General features: G+C 39.1%; 1 protein-coding gene across 7 annotated transcripts in view; it reads right to left on the reverse strand.

The window, feature by feature from the left end:
* ppp1r12a (protein phosphatase 1, regulatory subunit 12A) overlaps nt 1-21,718 on the reverse strand; it is a 53,082-nt gene that overhangs the window by 24,258 nt on the left and 7,106 nt on the right. For all 7 annotated transcript variants that reach the window (XM_079454489.1, XM_079454487.1, XM_079454485.1 and 4 more), the window contains exons 2-3: nt 3,517-3,647; nt 1,688-1,806 (exon numbers count right to left, since the gene is read on the reverse strand). In XM_079454489.1, the coding sequence (XP_079310615.1) occupies nt 1,688-1,806; nt 3,517-3,647 (250 nt within the window). The remainder of the gene's footprint in view (nt 1-1,687; nt 1,807-3,516; nt 3,648-21,718) is intronic.

Here is a 21,718-nt window from a genome sequence, read left to right on the forward strand (position 1 = left end):
TATAATCAAAAAGATGTCAATATATTGTTATGAGCCTCAGGAATTACTTGTATTGCATGTAGCAGCGTTTTGGACTTTCAAAGATGTGGCGTCTCAGGACGTGCATATCTTAAAGGCAACTTTACTAGGCATAAACCTGGGTAAAATCTATAGCAACTGTTGGTAAAAAAAAACGTTTTTATTTACACATAGATTTCAACATATTTGCACTGTTATTGTTGTTTTCATTATATTAAAGCTTTATTGTACAAATAGTTCTGCAAATTGCAAAGGGTCACTCAGCAACCTCTGATTAAGACAACATCACGTTTACAGTTAGTCAGCTTTACACGGTTTAACTACAAAACAGATCGTCAATAACACAGTCAAAATTATGACAGTAGTATCCTTGGACGCCTTTGCGTTCTTTAAGTTTCCACATTGAAACCATTTACAAAAAAAGTAATATTGTTTGGAAAAAAATATATATATATTCTATAACAAAAATAGTAGGTTCAATAGGAGTTCCACTTAGAGCAAAAATTTACAAATAAGTCTTTCTGGAAATTGACACTATATTATAATATATTCCATTATAAATATACTCTCCAAAACATCGATCTAGTCCTGCCTTTGTGGGAGGTTAGGTTTATACCAGTAATTGCTTTTTTCATTGATGCAATAATTATTTTAAACATGTATTTCTTACTCTTTGTCCAAGCCATCATTGAGACATTACCCAAGTAAAGTGCCTCAAAACTAAAATCAATTGGCATGTCTAGAATTTTTCAGAGGACATTGTGTATCTCTTTCTAAAAGCGTATAATATTAGGGAATCCCAGAAAATGTGAAAGTGATCGGCCTCCAGCAATTTGAGTTACCCGAGGAAAAAACATTCTGATTTGGGGTTGAGTGTTATCTTTACTAAACGCATCGCTATGAGAAGAGAAGTGTCTTAGCTGGCTGAGATTTAAGCTGAAGGACTTTGTTTATAGATTTGTTATTATAGATGAGTGCTTAAATGCTACACTTCCATACCCAGGGACCCTCCCCTGAGCCAATGCAGTCTCTATTATCTGTTGCACATACATCCCAGTGAACCAAGAAAGTGAGTGTCCCCTCAGGATGTCTGAACAGGGCCTCTCACAACCAGCAGGGATCCATTTCATCATCTCAAGAATGACAAGAGCCAAAAATAGAACAACACTTCCATCTAGCTTAGGATCATAACAAATGGGCAGCAGGTTAAATAGATTATGTCTCTCTATTTTGCAAGGCCCCCCACTTTAGCAGGCCATGCTGCTTTGCTCGGTTGACTCCCAAAATCCATTATGACTCCATACACGCATGATATACCTCAGAGATAAAGTAACAAGTCGGGTCAACGGGCAGGTTAAGAGTGGACGCTGAAAAAAGGGCGTTTGTTGAATTACTGGTTGAGCGTGGCTCTAATATTAGAGTCAATGCACCTACTTGGAGTTTCGCCATGACTTTCGAATATGACTTGAGGGCACATAGGAAACTTTAGCGTGGAACGCATATCAGCTTTGACCATCCCAGTGAGGCACTCTGACTCAATGAAGTGAATGTTCTGTCATAAAGCAATATTCTCAGCTACAGCGTGACATGGACATGACATTAATCCTTGCACATGCCAAATCAGGTGTGTTACTGTCAGCAAAGATGAAGTTGGTGTAGATAACAGTACCTTGCCGGTTGATCTCGTTTTTCAGAAGCTCCTCCATGGCTTCCTCCTCTGCGATATCCAATGGCGTTTCTCCCTCACTGTTTACGACACCGACTTGGCCGCCTTGACTGATAAGATACCTGCAAAGACATGACAAGAGGTTTCCAGGTCAACAGGTGCGAAAACAACAATCGCTCCAAATCTGTAAATTTAACTGACAATTGCCTGTGCGAGTTTTGTTGGGAGGCCGAAATAATGAACAAATGTGGATGTGGGCCCAGAGGATCTCCTTTACAGAAATCGCAAGCACTTGAGTGCCGATTTGCTCCTTATAATCAAAATAAATTCTGTGAAGTGGTTCTCAACTTCTGTTATTGGTTAACAGCTTGGAACCAAGTCACTGAGTACAAAGGCTTCAAATCTGAAGGAGTTGAGGACCCTTGTCTGTAAGAGACTGTAAGACCTTGTTAAAGTCAAAACAAAGTGACCTTGAAAACAGCCCACGGTCTTATCAACCGCTTATGAATTGATGATCTTCAAAAACATTTCATATTAGTTGAAGCCGTTTCTAATAAAACAAAAGAAAATGTGCAATTCCGAACGTCGCTCGTTGTTCTACAGTAACGCAAATGCAGAGAATATTTAAGAGACAAGATAAATGTGTTCGCCACAAATGCAACAGAAAATCTTTTCAAATCTAGTTGCCATTAGTGTCCAAAACTACGTTTTTGGATGAAATGTGGCCAGAGTTCTCTTTAGAACTTCAGAAACTATTTATACTGCATCACATGGTTAACATGTACAGTAAGCTAATAGGTGACATACTAAAAAGTGATGTATTCAGTAAATACATGTGAGCATTTTGTCGGGTTACATCGATTATGGTATAAGGTAGCATCAGAACACATTTACATTTATGTATTTTTATCCTAATCGAGCAGCCCTATCCAAAGTGACTTATTTTAACAATATTTGTTGTTTCTGAGGGACTATTAAATGACTTTTGTACTGATACCACAATGCCCTACCAACTGAGCTACAAGAACACTGAACAGAAAAGAAAAACATGCTTGTTAAAGTTATGAGCCCCCAGGATAGCAGATAAAAACATGATTTAGGTTGGTAGTTTAGAAAGTTTAAACAAATGACGATTTGGGTCACTGTTATATTTCTCTTTCTGTGGTCTCTCAAAATGTCTATAGCTTTGTCTAATAAGGGAGTAGGTTTTATATTGCAGTCGTTCAACATTTATTTGGTAGACCCTTTGCTAATTCAAGGTTTTGGAAACATTAACTCTACTTACACATACAAAACGGGTCCAAATTTTTACAATATTTAGGACAAAAGAAGCTTGTTCTGTTTTACTGTTTGCCCCATTTTAAAAGACAGCTGATATTTTCTCTAGAGTCCTGTGTTCTCTATACAAATCTCAGCAGTCCAATATAACCTATAAAAGTGCAACATTTTAGATTAAAACTTCCACTTAACCAAAACAACAAAGCAATGCAAACACATTACACTAATGAAAAAAAATATGTAACAAAAGTTCTCAAGCTTCACCCAAGGCATAATCCGCACGTGGCATACACAAATTTATAATTTCTTGACAAAAGCAGAGAAAAAGGCAACAAATTTGCAAAGCTATGAACAATGAAGGTGTTAATGCAGTGTGTCTGGAAGCCTGGGGTGACCTCATGAGCAGGTTACACAAAGCTGGCAAAATGCCCTAATAACAGATAAACTGTCAAGACGACACAAAATACACCAACAACCACGCAAATATTTCATCACATACTTTTGGCTAAACATCTTGCTATTCATATTTTCTGTTGAGTGAAAACAATACTTACTCAGCGATGTCGAGGTATCCGCAGGAGGCAGCGGCGTGAAGGGGGATCCAGCCCTCATTGTCGGGCTGGTTGATGCAGGCCCCGTGTTCCACCAGGAACGTCACCATGTCCACATTATCATCTATGCAGGCCTGGAAACAAGACGTTAGATGTTAGCATCTAAATGCAAGTACTATCCAAGCTGTTTAGTCTCTCAAAGATTTGACAGTGCTACAAGGTGCATCATTGCAAGGTGCCAAAAGACTCTTGGTCAGCTGACTATAATATACACAACCCCTATGAATTATTTTCTAAAAATATTTTACAACACAGCTGAAAGAAAAAGTTATGATCGTACTACTATATAATTCTGATATTCTGAGGGGCAATTTCACTGTCCATCACAAGACAAAGACAACTCAATGTAAACTCACAACTTTGAGTCCCGTCCAACTATCCTTGTCCTCCTCTTGAACGCCTACCCATTAAATCTCCCGTTCTTACTACTGGTTGCTATGACAACACCATAGACAAAGAAGAAAAACACACAAACCAGCCTCACGTTCGGGGCACACGACTATCTGGTTGAAATCCTTGCCCAAATTTGGGCAGTTTACAGTACCGCCGTAGAAACGTGTGGGCTTCTTATCAAGGACTTGTCAAGCTAGTGGTAAAGAAAATCAGGACTGGCTAAACAGCTAACTTTTTGAACATGGTGTGGATTGAGGCCGCTTTTAAGATGGTCTCGGAGATGCTCTGTAAAAGCCAATATTTGCCTGACTACACATGTTGGATAGTTTGACATCTAGGCATTGGAAGGACTTGGTAAAGAGGAACAAAATGTGGATCATTTGGAGACTGAATGCCCGTATTCGGAGACCTCATTTCATCTGTTCCGTGAGGTAACCAAGTCATGCCCAAAACACAATTTATTGTAAGCTTAACCAAGTAGTTCCCACAGGCCAACAAAAAAGCAAACCCTTAATGGCAGTAATTGACAAAGACCAGACAGGTGTGAGAAGCCGTGACCAAACTAGGGAATGCGAATCAGGACTTTAAGCTTCGAGTCAAGGTACAGAAAAGAAAACTCACAGAGGAACTTAAAACTAATTCTGTAAAGTGCTTGAGCACTCATGTGCAGTACAACTAGAACAGTAAATTATTTTCCCAACATTAGCAAGCAAAGCAATAAGAGCATCAACCATGTGTAATGAAGAGGGATTTGGCAAACAGGCGTCACACTAGGGTTGCGCTGTAAGCCGGTTCTGGAAATTTACATGTTAAATTTCAAGCGGTTCAGTACCAGAATTTCGGTAGGCCTACTTGAAACGCTGCTTTTCCAAACTTCCCCGCTATGCGGCAGTATACCACAGAACTGACACAGATCAGGGAACATAGAAGAACGAGATGAATCGCTCTACAAGCACTTACGCAACCATTTAAACTCGCAATGTAAGTGATTTGTTACAAATATTCTACTTTTTGCAGAGAGATCTTTTGATTGTTTTATTCTACATGCTGCAATGCGTCTGTACATCCCCATTCAACGGCATACAGCAGCTCCGTTAGCCTACAAATCATCATGAGGTTCTCTTTCGCGTCTTGTGTAGTTTCTTATACTGTCAAATACAGACGCTGTTGTGTCAAAAACACAAAAGGTCCACATAAGTAAAGTCCGTTGTGTTTTAAATGTATATCTGCATCAAAAAGAATTTGCCTCTAAGTGACAGTAACCTAATAAATCTGTCACATATTTAGGAGAAAATGAAACTTTTGTAGCTTTATTTAGAGTCATTGCATATTTAAATTAAAGCATTTACAGCAGTTTCATGCAGTCTTCTTAATATTTTTTCAAATGATTTATTTTGGGGCTGGTTATTGATCACCTATGGTACCGATATTACCGGTATTAGTTTCTGGTACAGTACCGAAGACAAAATGGTGGTATCGAAACAACCCTATGTCAAACAGACCCAGACAGAAGGGTGGTTTTTATTTTGATGGTTGAACGACAAGCACTGAAGAAACATCTCGTATTATATGCAAGCAATAATATCCAGAGTTGCATTCAAATCTCTCTCACCAATGGCCACGGACGGGCACATACACAGACCACAGACGTGCTGACCTTATAGCTAACAAGTTGTCACATCTCCATTCAAATCTGTTTGGAAAGAGCTGGAAAGAAGCATTGATAGGGAAAAACACAAGGTCAGGTAGAGCCCGACCTGCACTAGTGTTGTCAGGCATAAGGTCCGAAAGAGCTAAATCTATGTGTTCATTTTTTTAAATTTTTGCGATGCATGTTCTGCTTTGTTAGCTACTACTTTCAGGGCCATTGTCAAAATAGCCTATTCAAAGTTTCCATTTGAGTACCTAGATATGTTTTGGTTCTCCCTAGAAATCGAAGTGAATGCTTTTTTAACAGCGCACCTGTCTGCAACAAGCTGTGCGATGCATCATTTATAGCCGCAGCACAAATGGTGCAGGTTAAGCGTCGAAATGAGGAATGACAAGTGATGCTTCCTTGTTAAGCATAACTGTTGGACTGAAAAGTCCCTGAAAGCTCTCCCAAATTGGCACTTTACAGGATAAGAAACAAAACTGACGGTGCCTATTTATTGAAAAGAAAATCTCCTCAACAAGTTGTGTAAACCATTATTTTCAAATAAAAAAGAAAAGAGTAATAGTTTTTGTCATTATGCGACATTGCAGATGGATCTGATCTATGAAGCGCTGCTATAAACTAAGGGTTTTAGACAAAATGACACAGACCCAGTCTCGGTTTTATTCACAGCCAATTCCACAGATGCAAGTAGTTTTGTTTTGACTGAGGCAAAGGTACTGCTTCCCATTTCTCGCAAAGATGAAATGGCATGAGAGACAAGCAAGCCACACGTGCAGAAATCTATTTGCAGATAGACAGCAAAAAGAGATGTTTCTCAGCAGCGGGACAACTCCGTTACCAACAACATCCAAAGTATCTTCTTTTGTGTTCTGCAAAACTCATATTAATTCGGGAAACACATAAAAGATTGTGAAGTTATGAAGCTCTATCTAAATAAAGACACAATAAAGGCTAAATACGGATCCAACTAGATCTAGAACAACACATTGGCCATCACATATGCCGACCTAATCCTAAAATAACATGGCGAGAGCTCCGGCTACACCGGTCGAGATGGGCAAATCAGTTCTCAGCGCTCGATTGAAACACGCGATTACGTTTTTGAGGTCTTGCTTGTTTCCATGGAGTGGGCTCAAACAGAAAAAAGGACATGGGTTCGGTCACATTGGCCCTTTGTAACTAACATAAATAAATACAAGAAGGGAATTCATTTAAAACGCACCAGGGTTGTTCCAGCGGCCCCTGGAGACGGACTTTGCCTAGTGGGGAGATGAAAAGAAAATCTTACAGCTGAGGACCACAGGGGGTCTCTGTCTTCTTTTGGGATTGTGGTGCTTGTGTTTCAGGGTTTCTTCGGTTTGGCATAAGCCGCATAACCAGTGCGATTCTCATGGCCCTTTTATGGTCAAACGCTGAACACGTGATTTCAGACCCCCGAACGTAAAGGGAAAACGTCTCTGAACCAGTTCACTATATGTCTCCATTATTTGTTAAATACAGGAGGAGGATTTTCTATTGTTGCTAAGCAATGAAGGTCAGAAGACCACAGTATAAATATTTATTATATATAATCAAATATATATATATATATTTATATTTATAAATTTTAATACAAAATTATAATTTTGTGTTACACTGATATCAGATACATCTGGGATGGCATGAGGGTAAGAAATGCTCAGAGAACTTTCATATTTGGGTGACCTATTCCTTTAAGGTAAAATATGACCCAGACACGCTTCTGTATTATTCACTCCTTTATGCTCATGAACATGTGGATAGCAACACTTAGGCCTCCATCACTACATTTTCCAGCAATTTCCAAACATCCTCACTTTGTGTTTAAAAACACTGTAAACCTCCTTCCTTATTGCCTAGTGACTGGCGAGCTTGAAAGGTTTACTAGCATCACGTCAAATGAACAAAATAAAGTCACGAGAGGGTAACGATACGCTATAAGCAGACAAAAAGTAGATTTCATCCCGACTTTAATTAAATCTATATATCAACCACAGCAAGACAAACCAAACGATTACATGCAGTTCAGAAAAAGGACACTGGGCTTTTTCCATACTTAAAAAGGAACTGTGTGTGTACTACACCCCTGTTTGTGTATGAAGCTGCAGCAAAAACGCAAGCGCTTATCTCCCAAGTCATCACGCGAAGCGTTTGGATCTATCTATAGCAGCACTTCACATCAAGGAGTGAAGACACTTGAGGCCCACTCCCCTCTTACTTCCTCTAGGAGCCCCTGCAGACTTTCAGCTGAAATGTTGGAAACCTTTCCCAATATTTTTAATAGTCATCCAGGGCAAACAAGAAATTTTAGCATGCAAGAATACAATTATTTTGAAATAAAAAAAGTCCTGCTTGTGTTGTCTCACAAAAAAATATATGTATGCTTTAACAATATTACATAGTCTCCCTCCATATTCTGTGCTTTGTAATTTCAGCACAATTATCTATATACCGTCTCAAATTAGATAAACCCCAAGCCATACTTTATTGTCCTGATAACCTTCTTGCAATTCATGCAAAGAAAGTGAGCATAACCATTAAAACAAATGGATATTACATGACAGCAATGCAATGGTGTTGGGATAGAAACAAGAAAGAGACAGAATTGACAGAATTAACAGATGGACATAAAGGTGTATGCCCCTTTATTGGCTGCAAAACATTTGCATCTAACAAATCGATCAAGCCCAAAACCAGGCTGTGTGTAAAAAACAGTGCTAACAGTCTGCAGCATTCACGTGATAAAGTGGACAACTATGCATCCTTTCAATTCAGATCGAGTGTGCACAATCACTTTAATCCTTTGAATCTTGATCAAGAAGGCAACACCTCGAATGTGTCTTGAAATTATCCAGGTTCTCTCAACAGGCACTTATTCAGAATCTCATTTTTTTTCTAATAATTTTTGTAGCGGATTCGCACAAACCAGTTAAGTCAGTAAAGTGAAGTTTAGATGTTTCAACAAAAATGAGAATGATAATAACTATTATCAAGATATATACAATTACAATACTGACTAATAGAAGCTAAATCGCATTTAAAGCCAGACAAACTCTGGTTCTAAACTGCAGAACACAAAGGAAGCCAAAATTTGTTAACTGTACCCCATTCACTTGCATTGGTTTTGTGTCTATACAATAGAAGTGAATGGGGTCCAGAGCTGTTCGGTTACCAACATTCTTAAAAATATCTTTTGTGTTCTGCGGAAGGAAGGAAGTCGTGAAGGTGAGTAAATGATGACGGAATTTTAATTTTTAGGTGAACTATCACTTTAAAGTCAATAGTAACCCTTTTTTACTTTTACTTTAAAAAATGATCACGCTGCAGATTAGAACCACTCTTGTAAACCATTTGCAAAGCAAACGTTCATGTCACTGGTTTATTTGCCTCAAAGCAATACATTCTGGGTATATCAAGAACAAAATGAACTTATGTTTAGTATCAACTGGAAAACAGGATGTCCTTTGACTGTCACAAAACCCAAACACAGACCATCATTGGGCTGATTCCAAACAAGAAATAAGACATTTTCCTTTTTTATGAGCCAGCATAAGCAAAAGCAATAACAGAAGATAGGGAATACAGTCTAAGGTCAGATAACGTTGCACGTGTTTTCTTTACAGGGAAATCTAATTCACTCCCTTATAAAGCAAAAGCGATGATGCTATGCTGCCTCGCCTGGACGTCAGCTCCGATTCAATCCCTCCCCGGGCAGCTTTCTTTTTCTTGCGGTAGAGGCCACCTAGCGAGGTAGCGGTCGGGCCTGGCTCTATCATACCACTGGAGAAATTCCCAGATAAGTAACACTCCACGGCTCCGGGCCAGCCAGAGCCCCGCCTCCGCTCTCTACATCACCAACACACAGCCACTTCCACAAAAGGAATTCCTTCTTGCAGTGTGTGTATGTGTGCGTGCGTGGTGTGAGGCCATGTGAGATAAAAGTGGAAGGAATTGCAGGTGAAACAATTTCATATTAAAGCTTGAAAATAAAAATCAACTAATAAAAGGTATGTTCAAAATATTTTTTCCTAAAATCCTTAATACTATAAAACATTGAAAATTAGTTTTTTATTATACTTTGATTATGCTAAGGTTTACATTAGTGCAAGACATTTTAAAGATGTATTTAGCATAGTCATGTACATTGTAAAAAGCTTTTTGCAGCCTTGTTTACGACAGTAAAATTTTATGATTTAATATATAATCAGTAAATGATTTGTAAAGCAAAGTACTAAAATTTAGAGCAGCAAATCATCGTTTACAGTGTCAATTATTTCTATGCTTAGGGGATAAGATTTGACCCAGCAGGTTGAAAGGTTTCACGGAGAGTTGACAGCAGACATGGAAAGACAAGAAAAATGCTACTGCTCTACAGGAGGAGCCCACAGAGAGAGGTAAAGCTGGACTGAAAGAGCGAGAGAGAGAAACAGAAAGCAAGCCAAATGGAGCTCGGCCTCGCCAGCCGCTGAATACCGTATATGGCCCTGGGATTCCCATGGAAAAAGCAAGAGCAGGGTAGATGCAGAGGGAAAATAAGGAAGAGATTGTAAGTGGGTTGCACGCCGGGCAGCCAAAACAATAGCAGCTGGCCATAAGCAAGTTTATTTCTGCAAGCCGTGGCCATAGAGGGGGTGGGTGGCTGGTATCGGGCATAAACCACCAGTGTGAATAGCATGCTTGTATAATGTGCTAGCCTCTCGATGCCCCTGTCCTGGCATTTAGACTATGGATGAAAAAATGCAGATCATCTGCAACAGTGCCACATTTGTTATGGAAATGTCAAGGGCTGGTCACAATCAAAGCGAATGAAGAAACATTCATATTGAAAAAATAACTATTGGTAACAGTTGATACGATATAATTCTGATAACAATATGAACAGTATTAGGAAAAAAGCTAAATGTAAGATCAAATTTGAAAGAGCCCTCTGATACGAACAATAAATGCTGATATTAAATCATTCTAGATGCCAGCAGTGTGCAAAGCTAAATACGACATGAATAAAATCTGTAAAATGTCTAAATGTTTGTGATATCTTGTAAGTATCAATTGGAATCATTTTACCAATAAAAGACAGAATAACTTCTCTAAATGTGCTTCAAAGCATAAATCCATAACTTCAAAATGTGCTTTAAAGCATGGGCGTAACTTCAAAGCACGACTGGGGAACAGGCCTCCCGTTACTTGACTTTTTTCTTGAAAGCTGGCTTTTGACGTATTTCATCTCAATTAATAATCTTCATTTAATAACGTCCACTGAATTTTATGTATGACTGTATTTCAAATTTTCAATACAAGATTAGTCATGCTCTCCTACAGGTTGACATTAAGAACCATTTCAATTAGTTTCAGTGTCTTTCATAGACATAGATTTACCTAGATTTCTTAGCATAAAAAAACTGCCATTTGCCATTCTGTCTTTGAAATTGATATAGAGAACTGTTCAAAGTTGTGTGTGTTAATTTTCCGACAAAATGTGCATTTAAGACGAAATGAGATGATCCTTTATAACTTGTGCATCATTGGCTGTCGCACACACCATGAACACGACGGCATTTAATCATTGATTTTGAAGTCAAAACGTTCTTCACTAACATACATAGGCTCTTAATCGTTAGGTAGTTATATTTACATTGTGTTGTGGACATGTCCATAATACACAATAAAATAATCATAAGAACACATTAAGACAAGCCATTTGTTTTGCTTTAACACTATAAACAATAAAATACATACTTTTTCATTTAAAATGACACGCACATTGACAAGATATCAAAAAGAGATGCATGACACCACATACAGACTTCTGGTTCTTTAGCAATTCTTTTTGTATTTTTGAGAGCGATATTCTCCATCCACACATAGATGCCACATTTGTATAAAGTTGAACTCTGCAGCACTCGTCACCGATCTCTGTCACTCATCCATAACCCAGTTAACAGCTTCTGTTCATGGGAAAGTAGGGCATTAAGATGGTTACGTTATCCATATCCTCATGGGAAATACAGATCAGCTATGATGGCAACAGGGTGGATAGAAACCAAATTTCAACCCAAAAATCTGGGAATAAATGTATATAAAGCGTATAAATTGAGAAACAAGAGAATCTGAATGTTTCATTTCAACCTCTTCACCACCATTGTCAAGACCAAATAGGTTTCAAAGGATGTCAGGGACAGGCTACAGACAGAAGCTTGGAGAAGGAGACAATATTTTGGAAATAAAAATAACTATCAATTGCACTCGGTCTGGATCTCTGGAAGGGGCAGGGGTTAATGGGGTAAAGATGGTTATGAGAAAGGTTAAAGATCAGCCCAGAACTACACGAAAGAAGCTTGTTAATGATTTCAAGACAGTTGGGACCACAGTTAGCAAGCAAACCATTGGTAACACTTTATGCCACAATAGATTGAATTCCTGAAGCACCCACAAGGTCCTCCTGTCCAAGAAGGCGCTCGCATGAAGTTTGACAATAAATATCAAAACGATTCAGAAAAGGCTTTGGCGAAAGTGCTGCGACACCAAAATTGACTGTTTTCGGAGGTAGAGAAATGCTGACTGTGACCCCAAGAACACCATCCATACAGAGAAGCACGGTGTTGGAAACGTTATGGACTTTCTCTCTGCTACGGGTACAGGGTGACTTTGATCCATCGAGGGGCTGAGGGACGGCCCACCCGGTGTACAGTAAAATCTTAGACTAAAACCTTCTCCCCTTTACTAGATCACTGAAGATGGGTCGTGGATGTGCCTTCCATGCCAAAGATGCAAAACATATTGCCAAGACAACCAAAGAGTGGCTTAAGGAGAAGCACAATACATTTCCTAGCCAGTCTCTAGACCCGAGTCATATAGAAGATCTGTGAAGGAGGCTAAAACTCCAATTTGCCAAGAAACCTTAAAGATTTACAGAGGAGTGGACTAAAATGTATCCGGACACATGTGCAAACCTGGTGACCACCTTTCAAAACCACCTTGCAAATCAATTTATAACATTTATAGAAAAATTTTCCCTTCTTTTCTGTTCCATTACTCTCCAATAAGCCCACATTCATAGACATGTCACAACACACCTAAAACCATCTGATGAACACAAACAAATAAGAAATAAGCTTATAGAAGGTCATAAGCTACCCTGGAAATGTGGCTCTCTAAAATATGTATTAGTCTACTGTATTTTGCACCTCTTAAAGCCACTTGTGGCTCCTCACCTTCTCTCAGTGAAAATCCCAAACATGAGTTTCGGCATCTGGTGTCCACAAGTTATGAGCTCTCAACGTTTGATTGGCTCCATCTGGACAAGAGCGTGATTCAATCGCATCAGCCCACGTGACGTCTCACGCCCACTAGCTTCGACAGCTATTATTGAATTGCCAACAAGCTGGCCGGTGCGTACGTGCCTCCGCAGTGACTCAAGCATCGATGGTGGTAATTAAAGACCCCCAATGGTGATTTAATGCCAGTTTTCATGAGGGTGTTCAATAGTGTGGCTCAAAAAGATAGTTGTTGTGACATCCCACTTCCTGTTTTCAGGAACCTGCAATTTTACACCAGCTCCGACCCAAAACAGCATATAAAACCGTCGCTACATGCTAAGTCACGCATGAAAACTAGGTTTTAATCTATATTACATATATCATGAATGACGGTATCATTAAAGTAAGCTGTATTTTGCATTTAAGCATTCATTATATGTTTCTGAACAGGATTTAGGTGTGATTATATTGGCAATACACAGATAGCACATTTTTATTACAATTGTCATTTTACGAAGTAGCATCCTACACATAGCTGTTGTTGACAGGTGTTTCATGTAACACTGGACTTTGTTCCTCAGTGTGAGCAGAGCGTCTTCTAAAGCTGCTTTTTTTTCTTATTGGGAAAAAAAGTGTGTCACATCATTACAGTACTCCACAAACAGTAAATCCCATTGTTGTAAATAAATCATTCAGATTTGGCTCTTTAAAAGCCGTTTGAACTCCTCTTTAAACATATTATAAGAGTAAATTTTACGTAGGGCATTTCGCTTCATGCCTTAAGGAGTTTTGTCCAGAAATAGTGCTTATAAAATAGTCACCTTCCTCCTCACATGAATGGCTACATCAACACGAACACTCCATAAATTAGGATAATCCAAACATAGGTTTCAACAGATATAATTCTGAAAGACAGAATGTGTAGCTGGACTCAAACTCGCAAACACATTGAGCTCACCCTGCAAACATTAAGCGGTAGTTCTTTACTCTGCTTGGCTGGTCTTGTCTGGGAAAGCATAAATTGGCCACCTTCTAATAAGATGTAGCAGGGCCGCAGATGTGTACTGAGCCGCGAGTAGGTAAGATTGCATGAATGCTGTTCGTCAACGCTTGCAGCTCTTTGGCCGGCCAGGCAAGAAATGTCCGATGAGAAACAACACAGGTGCACTTGGATTTGGACTCAAAGCAAAGGACATACCTCACTTCTGAAGTCTGCACCGAAAAGTTCTTAGCTTTCCTGGAAAGTCCTCATAAACAGCCAGTAACCTTCTCGATACAAAACGTCATACAGTACCAGCTTCCGTAAAACATGGGAGTGCATCATAAATGAATGTAAACATGCATATCTGCAACAAATTCACTGTACAGATAATGGGAAATAAATACGGCACTGTTTAGAAATGGGACCAGGTTGCAAACACTTCAAGTGAATCATGTTAACTGGAAAGGTTACAAGACCCTGAATACTTTCTCTTCCACGTTTTCCTGGAAACAGACACGGAGCGAAATTACATCAAGTAGCAATTACTCAACAGCAGCAAATGGCTCATGAAGGGTAATGACATTCAGAAAAGCACTCATCTTACATCAGTCAATCAGAAAGCCAATCTGGCAGACACTTGTTGTTGATTGGATAATGCTTTCAATCTCACGCAAAAGGTTAAGACTGTAATTCTGTGCGTTTGTGGGCTACGGGGTGGGTTTCAGGCTCCAAAACATTCCTCAAGAATTCTTGTGCATCTGCAATCGGGTTAACCAGTTTGAACCTGCAACGACGCTCGTATGACACCGTTCACCTGCTCCACCACATCCAAACTGGAAGACATTCCACAATTTGGAAGGAGCTCACAAGAATGACATGAGATCAAAAGTCGTCTTGCAGAAGAAATATGATGTAAAATGTGTAATTTTTGTATAAATAGGTCATAAAAACATGATCTAATCTTTAATATTCTTAAAAAATGGTTATGTCTTTATTAAACTAGAGATGTAACGGTGTGAACATTTCAGATAACGTTAAAAGTGAACACCGTTATCACGGTTATAACTAGTATCAAGGTTTTATTAACATGTTCTGAAAATGTCAAAAAAAGTACTGATGTAAACCAATAAATGCATTTGTTTGATAAACATCAAATAAATAATATAAATATTACTCATGGAGCATGAGGTAAAGGTTTCCTACTTCCCATTAAACACAACCTTAACCTTGAGTAAAGCATATGTTTATACACAATTGAGCAAATCAGCAAAATCAGCTGTACTTTAGGACCCAGAAGAAAGCAGCATGACATATGCGCTCATAAAAGCACTCCGAGTAGAAGAAAGGAGCTGAACGATCTAAACAATCATATCACATCATTTAACGGTAAATGAATAGAAATTATGGTTCTGTATAAAGAAATATTAAGTAAACGTGTGTCATATAAAAATGTAATCCAATTTCTGGATTAAAGTCCTAATAAGTGAAGCATTGCCATCCCAAACTCACAGGAGCAGACATGAATAAATAAATATCTATTATTTTTGTTTTTCCGAAGGTCAATACTCCTGACTTACTCTCCTGACATAAATGAACAAAACCCACGGTTCATGTTGCATCTACTCTTGATAACTTTGTTTAATGCTGGACGACCCTGTTTCAAGCTGGAACACTGGTACGGTTGAACAGTAATTAAAATATGACACGATAATACTAACCGTTGCATGTTATTATCACTGAAAAACCATTAAACTGGTAATCATTATATCCCTATACTAAACACACTGTGGTGGGGTTTATCAATGCGCTAAGCACAGAATTCAACACTATACACAATTAAGGGTTCACAATTACGAAAGTATTACAACATTTTAAACAAAATAGAAAACTGAAATTTACTTTTTTCCCAAACATGTGTTTAAATAAAAGAAAATTGTATGTTAATGAATTGACAGCATTCAAGGTTCAACTAAACATATTGAACATTCTGAATGTAAATTAATAAAATGTAAATATAAAGCTGAATTTAAACAAAAAGTATTTAGTAATCTAGCTTCTCAAAGCTGCCAAAGCACAAAATAAAAACAAACATAGTATAACAAGAAACATACAACAAACGTATGTTAAACTAGGGTAATGAAGGTCTCGTGTTGGCAGCTGAACCAATAGGATAGACCAAAAGTTAAATAAAAGATTGTGTACATTTCTAACTGGGCCAATTCAAAAGTTAGTTTTCTTCTACGGAATTAAAATATTTTGTTGATATACTTTGTTTTTTAACATTGCTGTTGAGCTTCAATTGTCAGGTGGATGGCCTTACATTAAAGAACTGTGAGTGTTTTAAATAAGGGAAGGCAGCCTTGACCAACACCTTTAATCGGTTCTCATTTTTCAGTTATGTTAGTTCTCAGTTATGAGTAGGGCTGTCAACTTTAGTCGTTTAGTCGACTAATCGGTCGATGCCGTCTTGGTCGACTGACATTCTCATTGGTCGACCAGTTGCCTATTTTTTTTTTTTTACTTTAATTTCGGCTATTTTGTAACAGCGCCACAGTTTAGTGCACCACGTTGAACACTCGGGAACCACGTGTGGTAGAGATGCGCGGATGAGCTAAAATGTCACCCGCATCCGCTGCTTCAAATCAATTATCCACCCGCCATCCGCCCGCACGTATAATCTTCTATAATATAGATATCCGCACCCGACCCGCAACCGATCGTCACTTTAATTCATCTAATTATTTTCTTTAAGCATGATGTTATCAGATTCAGTGACGTTAGAACTAGTCTGTCAATATCCGATATTAAAATGAATCGTAAAATGCTTTTAAACGAACCTTTATTTGTATAACAAAAAGTTTGGCTTCGGCCACACAAACACAGCTCAAATAATTTGAAATATTATACTGGAACATTCCTAAAACAGATATTCAAAGTAACAATAAAGAACTTTTTTCTTTCCAGAAAACAGAACAAAGTCCGATAGCAAAACGGTGCCAATTCAGCATTAGCTACTTGGCCTTTTCTTTTGCACAATATTCTCCTAGCAAGGCACCGCAGTCGTGGGAATAAGCGATCTTGTTTGTCCCAGAATAACACATTTTCCTCTGAGGACTCATCTAACTGAAAGTTTCTCCCGGATCTGTTTCGCCTCCATTTCTGCATTAAGAAAATGACCCCCCTCCACTGTCGACACCCGCGTATTTCTTTTACATGAGTGCAAAATTGCCGGTTGCCTGGTTGAAACTGCTATTAAAACACATTCGTATTTTAAAGAAATGTTGTTATAAATAATTGTATTATTAACGAATGATCTCATCAACCCGCGACCCACCCGCAATTAATCAGAATATATTTTTTATTACCCGACCCACCCGACCCGCGGATCATCCGCAGCGCCCGCGGATTTAACCGACATCCGCGCATCACTAACGTGTGGCTGCGTGGCTGCACTGCTGCTTCGCGCTAAGGAATATAGGTAGTTGCTGTATTCATTCAGTTAGAACGCGAGTTGTTTTGGCTTTAGTGGACAAAATGTCCAAGAAATCTAAATCTTTTGTCTGGCTGCATTTTATAAAACAAGATGACAAGAGTGTGGAGTGCAAGCTATGCGGCCAAAAGCTAACTTACCATAGCTCAACGACCAATATGGCCTATCACCTAAAAGCGGTAAGCGAGAAATACACGTGTCAGACAGCTTGCTATGGCTAATGTCTTAAACTTTATATAATTTATATATTTTATTGGTTATGTACTAGGCACATCCACAGGCCATGCCACAGGCGTCAGGAAGCACCCAGACGAAACTGGAGTTGGTCCATCCTCTGTCAGCGAAGAGAAAGGAGGACATCACTAAGGGGATTGTACATTACATCGCCCAAGATATGAGGCCAGTCAACACAGTGGAAGGAGAGGGCTTTAAGAACATGTTTAAAATCGTCGAGCCAAGATATACTGTGCCAGCACGGGAGACTGTCATGCGTGCGCTACGTTCGCGGTTTGATGGACTTAAAGTAAATGTAAACCAGTTCCTCCAATCCGCCGAGGCTGTAAGCTTCACAACTGATTTGTGGTCTTCGCTTAGAATGGAGGCATACATGACAGTCACGGCCCATTTTATCGATGCGGACTGGAAAATGAATAGCGTTGTGTTAGAAACAAAGCAGATGGATGAAGCGCACACGGGAGAAAATGTCGCTGCGCGACTCACTCAAGTCGCGGACACGTACCACATTCCACCAGAGAAGCGGGTGTCAGTGGTAACGGACAACGCTGCCAACATGGTACTTTCGGTGGAATTACTGAAAGGATCCGGTCTGTGGCCAGATGTGGAGTTGGTTAGGTGTGCAGGCCACACCCTGCAGCTGTGCGTAAATGCTGCCTTAAAAGAAGACCCGGTGTCGCGCACGGTGGCTGCGGCGCGCCGTCTTGTTGGGCACTTCAAAAAGGGACACAAAGCAAAAACGGGTCTCAAAGAGAAACAGGTGCAGCAAAAAGTTCCTGAGCACGAACTCATCCAGGATGTGGCCACCCGGTGGAATTCCACCTGCTTTATGTTGGAGCGACTGTTGGAGCAGCGCTGGCCCATCACCGCCGTTTTATCGGACCCCAATTACACCAAGAGGAGTGACAGCAGCACTTTGGACATGAAAACAGAGCAGTGGAATATGGCTGAAGACATCACAGACGTTCTTAAGCCCTTTATTACACTGACCGAGCTGTTGTCGGAGGAGACTAACACATCCCTGTCTGCGGCCTTCCCAATGCTTGAGAATCTAAAAAAATGTCATCTTGCCATCACAGATAACGATAGTCCAACAAAGAAGAAGATGAAACTTAAGCTTGTGCAGGAAATAGATAGTCGATGGAAACTCAAAGACCGAGTTGTGACGACAAGCAGCCTGTACATTTTAGCTGCAGTACTGGACCCGCGCTTCAAACAGCTACCTTTTCTTAATGATGAGAAACGGGATGAGGCCTATTCTGAAGTCGTAAAACTTGCACAAAGTTCAAGCCTCTCAGGAGACAGCGCAGAGCAGACAGGGGATGATGAGGACCCGTTGGGAAAAAAACAGAAAACGGCAAAAGAGAAGGAGATAGCAATGCTTCTTTGTGGACATGGTGCAGAGGATGACCCTGATGAGCCAAGCGCACAAAGATCCTCTTGCGACGAAATGAAAGATTATCTTCAGGACAGAAGTAAAGTGGACACTGCTGGGCCACTTGCGTGGTGGAAAAATAATGAGGAGAGATATCCACGACTTGCTCGGGCAGCCAAACGCCTGCTCTGCATCCCTGCAACCTCCACTCCTGCAGAGCGCATATTTTCCAAAGCAGGGTTTATTGTTAACAAGTCGAGGAGCTGTCTTTTACCCAAGAATGTGGACATGTTAGTGTTTTTGGCCCACAACATAAAAAAGGTGGACTAGACCTGCAGATATGTAAGTAGCCTTAACGGCTTTATTATCCTGACTCAGATTGTGTTTTCTTATGTTTTTGTTTTTATTTGTACACTTGACTCGTTTGAAAATAGCCTAAATAATGTAACAAAACGAAAATAAACCTGCATGCCTTCATACTATATAGCCTGTTATTATTAGGATTGTTTCACTTCAATTAATCACTTAATTTTCAAAGAATTGTATTATTATTATAGTTTTATGTATTATTGATGTCTTTTCGTTGTTGTTTTATAAATGTTCTATGACGATTGTTTAATAAATGTTCAATCAAAATGCAAAACATTTTTTTTTTTTTTTTTTTTTTTTTTTAGTCGACTGATCGCTGCGCAGGACAGGACTTTGGTCGACTAAGCATTTCTTTGGTTGACTACACCCCTAGTTATGAGTCTAGGTATTTACTTCAACCTTGGACTGTGAATGTATAGTGTGCATAAGTAGCCTACACTGTGCAAAATACATACTTTAACACAATCAAAATGTCCCCATGTTTAACTCACCCTCAAGGTAGCTTTCCCAATTGAATATAGTTTTCTTCTTGAAGAATAATGCTGTCGGAGTTATAATACAGAGTATCATTTTACTTCCAAGCGGTAGTCAAAAAACGCAAAATACTGCATTTGTCTGTTTTAAGTGAATAACCAATAGATGCTCTCTCAATGGTGAAACACTTTTTTGTACATTTTGCTTGTAAAAGGATAATAATATTCAAAAAGTCAGCATTGCAACCTACACAAGATCCAAACTTTTGGTTGTTACATCACAAAAACTGAAACCAAGGCTTGGCTGTACAGTATTGCCTCCCAATCCCACTTCAAAACGGCGAGAGAGATGAGTCATGTTGCAAGACAACAGATGACAAAACAGCGTGGCGCTACTTCAACAGCACAGACTTCCTGTCCTTGATTATGGGTTTCTTTCAAACATTCAGCTGAAAACATATCCACGCCGCCTGCCTGACAGGGCCAAACCTGCTTTTAACAAACTGAACAACATGACTGGTCGGCGTGCGGTTTCTAATATTAAAATGTTAATAAAGCAGTTTGCAGACCCATACTGTTTATGACGTGAAGTGACGTTTATAATTTTGTAAATTCTTGCTTGAAAAATAAACAAAACGTTGCATGAATAAGTTTGGAGCAAGCAAGGTCAATGTTATAGCCTATCATGGCCATGACACGATATATCTAGTTGCATGAAAGCTAGAATTTACCATGTGTTAAATTATTATCAAAACAACTAAATGTTGAATAAAAGTTAATGAAGCAGAAGTTTAGGAAAACCTTTGGCACCCATTTACACAATGAATTATTGAATGACATGCTTATAACATGACCATAACGTATGCATGAGAAACCCTGTAATTGGATGAACCCGCCCACAAACGTATTTTACAGCAATAAACATAAATTATTCAAAACAACCCCATCATAACCTTTGCTCTCACTGGACCAAATAACGCCTGACTGCAATGTCATAACAATAACAAATAAACCACCAACAATTCTTAATTTCATACCTTAAACACAAAAACATCAGGTCCACAACCACTGACTTGCCTTCAGCTTTCGCAAGTCTTTTGCAACAACCATTATTCTTCGGTTATGGTAATGCCAAAGCAAAAACACATTCAGTGACATCAGTATTTGGCTCTTAGCAAAGCGAACCATTGCACAAACCAATAGGATATACGGCCCCCACACACCTAATTTATGTCAGGACTGATTTCCATTCGGTCAGTCTTCATAAGCTAGTTGGACGTTCGCAGCTCATACACTGACCAACAGAAAACATGACTTCATCATCCCTTTACATAACTCTATTTTTTCTACTTGACATTTTATAACAAACATCAGCTAAACTGTTTAGCACAGACATGAGGAATTAAAAAATGGGTTGTAAGCAAAAAATTACAAAAACCTTTTAAAGAGAGAATGTTGCGATTTTATCTAATCCCTTTATGGTAAATATTAAAGGAGTAGTTCACTTTACAGTTTCAGTGCAGCTTCAAAGGGCTTTAAATGATACCAGACGATGAATGAGGGTCTTATCTAGTGAAACGATTGATCATTTTTTAAAGAAAATAAAAATGTATATGCTTTATAAACAGAAATGCTCGACTTGCTCAGTTCTGCGATGCGTGCGTGTTCATTACTTCACAAAATACATAATTACATTGAAAAGCTTGACGTAGGTGGATGTACAAAGTCAGTGTTTACAAGTTGAACGTGAAAGTTTTCAACGGAATTACGTGAACTCTTGAACGCGCATTGCAGAACAGAGCAAGGCAAAAGCACAGTCATTTTTATTTAGAAATTTTTGCAAGATAAGACCTTTATTCGTCGTCTGGTATCGTTTAAAGCTGCACTGAAACTGTAAT

Source organism: Barbatula barbatula (genome assembly GCF_947034865.1).
Source record: "Barbatula barbatula genome assembly, chromosome: 4".
Classification (NCBI taxonomy): Eukaryota; Metazoa; Chordata; class Actinopteri; order Cypriniformes; family Nemacheilidae; genus Barbatula; species Barbatula barbatula.